This window comes from Lemur catta, chromosome 3 (genome assembly GCF_020740605.2).
Source record: "Lemur catta isolate mLemCat1 chromosome 3, mLemCat1.pri, whole genome shotgun sequence".
Taxonomy (NCBI): domain Eukaryota; kingdom Metazoa; phylum Chordata; class Mammalia; order Primates; family Lemuridae; genus Lemur; species Lemur catta.
In genome coordinates, this window is record NC_059130.1 from 109322675 (window position 1) to 109329600 (window position 6926).

The 6926-nt window shown below is 46.8% G+C and overlaps 1 protein-coding gene across 1 annotated transcript in view; it reads right to left on the minus strand.

Annotated features, from left to right (window-relative positions):
• The window catches only part of CLIC4 (chloride intracellular channel 4), a 73929-nt gene extending 68509 nt beyond the window's left edge, over positions 1-5420 (minus strand). The window contains exon 1 of the mRNA XM_045545961.1: positions 5069-5420. Within this exon, the coding sequence (XP_045401917.1) occupies positions 5069-5140 (72 nt within the window). The 5' untranslated portion in view covers positions 5141-5420. The remainder of the gene's footprint in view (positions 1-5068) is intronic.
• Between the last annotated feature and the right edge of the window lie 1506 nt (positions 5421-6926).

Consider the following 6926-nt stretch of genomic DNA (forward strand, 5'->3'; position numbering starts at 1 on the left):
AGCAAATGGGAGCGGCTATAAATACACATGAAGCTTTGCTTGCTCACACACCGCTCACCTTCTGCTGTGCGGCCCAGTTCCTAACAGGCCATGTTCCGGTACCTGTCCACGGCCCAGGGGTTGGGGACTGCAGACCTTAAAGATCATCTAGCCCAACCCCTTCTTTTTATACCTTGCATATATGAATTATTCTTAATCCTCAGAATTCCACAATTTACTCGTTTTAGAACAGTGGTTCTTAACCCTTGGGTTAGGAATTCCTAGAAAAAAGACTCACCTAGAATTTTTTATGTAATTTCAAGGACTTACAGAAACCCCTGAATCCTAATAATGAAGCCTACATTTAATATATTATCAACAACAAAAACAGGTGTTTACCATGCGTCAAGCACTCTTCCTAACGCTTTACACAGCACATATGGCTAGAACACACTTGCCAGCCTCCCTTGCAGTTCGATGACACCATGTCATTAAGTTCTCTCCAATAGAATGTGACAAGAAATGAAAGGTAGGACTTCTGGGCTAGCGCACTTAAGAGGTGACTCCTCCATATTCTCTCCCTCCCACTGGCTGCAACCAGGACCTGTCAGCAGTCAGCTTTGACAAATCAGAAGAGGATAATGCTCTGGGGGTTACTGGACAAATAAGATGGAAAGAGCCTTGGTCTCTAAATGACTCTGAGGAAAGCTACCTCCACATCTAAAATATCCTACTGGACTGCTAGGTAAGAAAGAATTAAACTTCTAACTTACTTGAACCATTATTTGGAGATTACTTATTTTAACAGTTTAAACTACCCTAATTAATACATACAGATTACCAGTTTTAATCCCCTCAGAAACCGTATGAAATTATTACTATGATCCTGATATTGGAAGTCAGGAAACCGAAGTACTGAGAGCTTAAGAAACTTGCCTGACATATTACTAGAAGCCACCAGATTCAAGATGAGCAGTCTGGCTCCAGGGTCCATGCACATTAGAAACTCCTGCCAAATATCTCAAAAGAAACAGTTATTCTCATGTGTTATGCCACCTTGCACCAGATTAACTTTTTACAACCATGGCTCCAATCCCAGCAGGTTAGTGACTATTTGCCGACAGTGTACCACTGGGAAATTGTTGAAAAGACAGCAATCTGAAAAATGGGGAAGTGTAGGGAGACTGAAAGGGTAGGAAAATGTATGTATTAACAAATACCAAAGTTAGGTTTTAAAACTTTATTAAAAATTATGAATTGTCTCAATTCATAATGGTACACCAACAAGTTTATATTCCAGTCCATAAAAGGAAACTCTATGAATGGATTACTTCCTAAACTGAGATCAGAAATACCACCATCACATCAAAGCCACCTGGAGGGTACAGGAGGGAGGGAATGTCAATACAAGCTGGGCTTATACAAGCAAAAAAAAAATCTAAAAATCCAGTCTCTTCTCAAATTCTGTCATTTTGTGGTTCAAAAGTTAATACTTAGTTTTACCCAAACAGAAATCTTGGTTCCCCAAATTCTTAACACAGCCAAGAAGAAACAGTGGTGGAAAATACGGTAGATACATGAAAAGATTACAAGTATTAAAGAACGGAGAAAAAAAGCGGTGATATCCCATGGGGTTTTGGAGTCTGGAGGCTAGAGAAAACAGAATGAAGCACCAAGGTTTGACACTCAAACCATCACGATTTCAGTAAATGGTTTGCAATTCCAAAGCATGGTAGACATATTCATTGACAATAAAATGCCCTGAAATTTCATTTTAAACATTTGGTACCCTCTTAAAAGTTGCAGGCCCTCTGAACAATAACTACACCCAGGGGACATCTGCATATAAATATTTATATACAAAATGATATGCAACTAGCATTTATTTGTTTATTGTGTATTAGACACTTTTCTAAGATTAGTGCATACTACATTTTTAATTAATTTATTCCCATAAGGTTAGTCTATTAATATCCCAACTATATTGATGTGGCACAGAGAAATTTAAGTAATGTGTCTTGGGACACACAACTAGTAAATGGACAAATTGGATAAGAAATCCAGGTAGTGGTCAGATTATAAGGGACCTTATATGCCCTTGCTAAAGGGTCTGAACTTTACCCTATTGGTTGGTGGTTCCAAACTGGAAATACACACACCCACCAGGCCCCTCAGTGTGGGGAAGACAGCATCTCCACTGTTGAGGATGTCTGCCATTGTAAACCTTTTTTTACTACTGGGAGGGTATCCTATCCTCTAGATATTGGGATAAAAAAGCAACAATGGGGAACTGCTGTTACACAGATGACGGAGTCACAGGGCTCAGGGGCAGACAAATCCAAAAACAATACCCACAAGAAAGGAAATGTAGCTCTGAGTCCAGTGACACTATTTGAGAAGTTCCTAGTCTATATCTCTTCAATTTAAAGCTCAGTCCTTGACAGGTAGGCTCAATACCCCATCATACCCCTCTGTATGCCCCCTGCACCACCACCAAATTTTAAATTTCTATACATGCTATGTGCAAGTATAAATAGATTTCTGCTACAAACTCAGATACTTCTTGGCAGAATAATTAACAGTGTCTAACACATCACTCTGGACAACCACAGCCTCTGCCCCCTCACTGCTTTCAAAATAACTATATTTACAAGGGTATTTTCCACCATTTGCATTTCCCACACATAAGTTTTAAAAAGAAACCAAGAATATCCTTTACCACATTTTACCGGTCCACTTTTTTCCTTTCAAACAACTAACCTGATCTATATCAGTACAAATGTTGAATCACAGGGTGAAAAGGTTTCACCTCTCGGCCGGGCACGGTGGCTCATGCCTGTAATCCTAGCACTCTGGGAGGCCGAGGCGGGCGGATTGTTTGAGCTCAGGAGTTCGATACCAGCCTGAGCAAGAGACCCCCGTCTGTACTAAAAATAGAAAAGAAATTATACGGACAGCTAAAAACATATATATATATACATAGAAAAAATTAGCCGGGCATGGTGGTACATGCCTGTAGTACCAGCTACTCGGGAGGCTGAGGCAGGAGGATCGCTCGAGCCCAGGAGTCTGAGGTTGCTGTGAGCTAGGCTGATGCCACGGCACTCTAGCCGGGGCAACAGAGTGAGACTCTGTATCAAAAAAAAAAAAAGGTTTCACCTCTCATTTCACAAATGAGGAAAATATTTATTTAAAGAGGGAAAACAAATTGCCCAAGGTAACCCAGCCTGGGTACAGACTGTGACTTGAACCCTGGCTCTCTGCTGCCAAGCCCAGTGAGAAAGCCTTACAACCAGTGGTAAGCAGGATGATTTCAAGTGGTTTACGATATGGAAAACTGGGAAGGGGTATGCAAGTAACCCAAGTTGGAGAAATAGTGCACCACACTCCTCTCCTTCTAACTGAAAGATTAAATTAACAGCAAGCAGGGCACTAAGCATTGATCACTTCCTTGCTAATTCTTATACTTCATTTTTCTTGTCTTACTGTATTGCTTAGGTCCTCCGATCCAATGCTGACTAGAAGCCATACTGATAGTATCCTTATCTGATGCTAAGTTTTAATACTGCTTCTAAAGTTTCACCATTAAAGTATCATGTTTTTTAGATTAGTGGATATACTTTTTTTAAGGTTATGGAAATTCCTTCTTATTTCTAGCTCAGTAAAATTTTTTTTACTGATTTCTTACCCACCTTTTTCCCTTCTTCATACTGCTGTCCACTCCCACCCCGGCCTTCTCTTTTTCCTTTCTTATTTCAGATTCCTTCCTACATTCTCTGCACCTCAAAGTACCATATCATATCTGCCACCCAAAGCAACTTAAGACACTGATATTCTGGGAGTTCTATACCTGTCTTCTGTTTCAGTTTCCTGGACCAAAATGTTTTTAAAACTCATAATTGAAAGAAAGTCCTAAGACAAACATTGTTTAATCATTTGCTGATAATTTCTTCTCTTTAACTCTTATTAAACACACCCTTCAATGTCTCCCTTTCTTTAAAATAAACTGAGGGGGGAAAAAAAAAGGAACAAAATAGTTCTACATTCCCGTTAAGTTTCCAGTATGTTGCCTAGCTCTGAATGAGCCTGGCTTTTTAAGTTAAGTGGCTGAGAGAATCTCAACAGATTTTAAATAAGTTTTGAGGGAAGTAGCTGGATCCAGATGTTTTTAACTTCTACTCGCTCTCCCTTGCTAAACTGAAAAATATTAAAGAAAAAAGGAAAAGGTTAGGGGTAGTATTTGTAAGCAAATAAGGTAGTTCCAGGATACAAAAGCTAAAGAGACAGGGGAAAATCAACCCTTTAAAACCCAAGCAAGTTATGAATTCTTTCCCTGATCAATTCTTTTCAAAACAAAAGGGCACACACAATCTTTCCCGAGGCAGCAACACCGAGGGGAGAAGCCAAAATGTTGCATCATACAAAACACTCCGCGCTTGAGAAACAAGAAAACCAGATGGTGGTAAATACCTAAGACAGAAAAACTCTAGTTGAGAATCTCGGTCTTTTCCCATCGTCCAGGAGCGTCTGCTCTTTCGTAAATTTTTTAAGATTGCATCAAACATTAAAGTTTCAGTTTCATACTGACGGGGAGCAAATGCTCTTTCAAAAAGGGTTCGAAGAAGTTGGGTTTATCATCTGAGGACTGGCTCGAGGCTCCCTGGCTGGGGTGGCCCCGAGGGCTGGGGTGGGGAGGGGTGGGGCCGGCGCCAGGCTGCGGGGCGGGTGACGGGACTCCGGCGCGCCCCGGGCTGGGAGCCGCCGGCGGGGGAGGCTCGTCCCACCCCGCGGGCTCTTCGGACCACCCGCACGCCGGACCCGCGCCGCCGGAGACGGTGGCCGCTGCCCCGTTCTGGAGCTTTCTGAGGCCAGGGTCTCCACCCCGTCCCCCTCGACAAGCCCTCGCAGGCGGGAAGGCGCGGGTGGCCCCGAGACAATGGGCTGGGGGCGCTGGAGCCCGCAGCTCTCCCCTCACTCCCGGGTGCGGGCGCCGCGCGGCGGCGCTTCGGGGAAGCCTCGGGACACCGCCCCCCGCGGCCCGGCGGGCGCTGGGGGCCCGACCGGGTGGGACCGCGAGGCGAGCGCTCACCTTGACGAAGAGCTCGATGAGGGGCTCTTTGTCCTCCTCCTTCAGCCCGTTCAGCGGCATCGACAACGCCATGGCCGGCTCGGCTGGGCTCCGCGGACGGTGGCGACTGCTGCTTCTGCTCTGGGGCTGCTCTGGCTGCGGGCTCCCGCCGCGCTGCGCTCGCTGGACAGTCCGGCGTCGAGCGGCCGCGACCGAGGTCCTTCCACACTGCCCCACGCCCCGCGCGCGACTCTGAGACGGCTGCAGCCAGAGCCGCTTCAAACTGCTGGGCGGGGTGCCGGGGGCGGGGCCTCGGGCGGTGGGCGGGGCCAAGGTTCGGCGTTTCAGGACTCTCCAGGGTAAATGGGGTAGCCGGAGCTCGGGGGCGTGGCCTAGAGGGGAGAAGGCGGAGCAACAGCTCCGGCCGCGGCGGAGGGACCACTACGGCGTTTCAAAGCAGCTAATGGGCGTGGCCTAGCCTAGAGGGCGTGGTCTTGGTGGAGCGGTACAAAGCTCAGGCTCTGGCGGGCGGTGGGCGGGACTCCTGGGCACGCCTCCCGAGGGGGCGGAGGGAGATTCCCCGGGGGCCCGAGCCTGACACTGCCTCCCTCTGCAGCGCCGGCGCGTCCTCCGCAGCTGCTGCTGGTACTGTGCCAGGTGACCTCATGCCTCGGCCGGCCTGGGGAGGCAAAGAGGCGCCTCCTGCCTCCTCCCCCGCTGGATCCCCCAGGACTCATCGCTCTTTCCCGCAGCGGCCACCTCCCAACTCCCTGTGTTACGCGGAGCTGCTTTTTTCAGGACAACTTCCCAGAAAGTTTTCATCGCCTTAGGAACACCTTTTTCTTCTGCCTCCGACTTCGTTTTTCCTTTTAACTCTCCAGGTCTTTTCAATCTTGGGGGCCAGCATATTCACAAATATTTATAAGGCCCTACTGTGTTCCAGGCTTTGAGTTAGGACCTGGGCGATAAACAATTTGACAAGATCCTTCTCCCAGAGCTTACAGTCTTGAACTGCAACCCCAGTGCCCGAAGGCTACTAAGGACTCCCAAGCCATTATCCATGTTGTTCCCCCTACCTGGACCGATTCCTTTCCCCCTCTCACCTGGCGAACTTGAGTGTGCATTAGAATCACCTGTTTGCCACACTCAGTCCTGCTTTATGCAATTCTCAGATTTCTCTGGGGAAAAGAGAAATCCTCGGGGTTTTTTGGTTTTGTTTTTTTTTTTTTTTTTGGTTTTTTTCTTTTTGTTTTTTGAGACAGAGTCTCTCTCTGTTGCCCGGGCTAGAGTGAGTGCCGTGGCGTAAGCCTAGCTCACAGCAACCTCAAACTCCTGGGCTTAAGCAATCCTACTACTGCCTCAGCCTCCCGAGTAGCTGGGACTACAGGCATGTGCCACCATGCCCGGCTAATTTTTTTTCTATGTATATTTTTTTTAGTTGGCCAGATAATTTCTTTCTATTTTTAGTAGAGACGGGAGTCTCACTCTTGCTCAGGCTGGTCTTGAACTCCTGACCTCGAGCGATCCACCCGCCTCAGCCTCCCAGAGTGCTGGGGTTACAGACGTGAGCCACCGCACCCGGCCAGAAATCCCCGTTTTAACAAGCAACAGCAGAATTGTGAAGTAGGTGGTTCTGAAACCAGATAAACTGCACTATATTTTAAGCCCCCAAGCGCAGGGGCTATGATTCCTTGGCTAGGCACATGGTAAGCACCTGTTCCTGCTTTGCTGTTGTTGAATGCCTGGGGCAAATTTCACCTCTTCTGGAAACAGTTACTTGTGCCCTCTTTTGACTTTCAGTAATACTTGACTCACAGCGACTTCTCCACACTTCCCAGGTTAGGTTGAATAGTGAATTCCAAGAGGTCCAGACATGGCA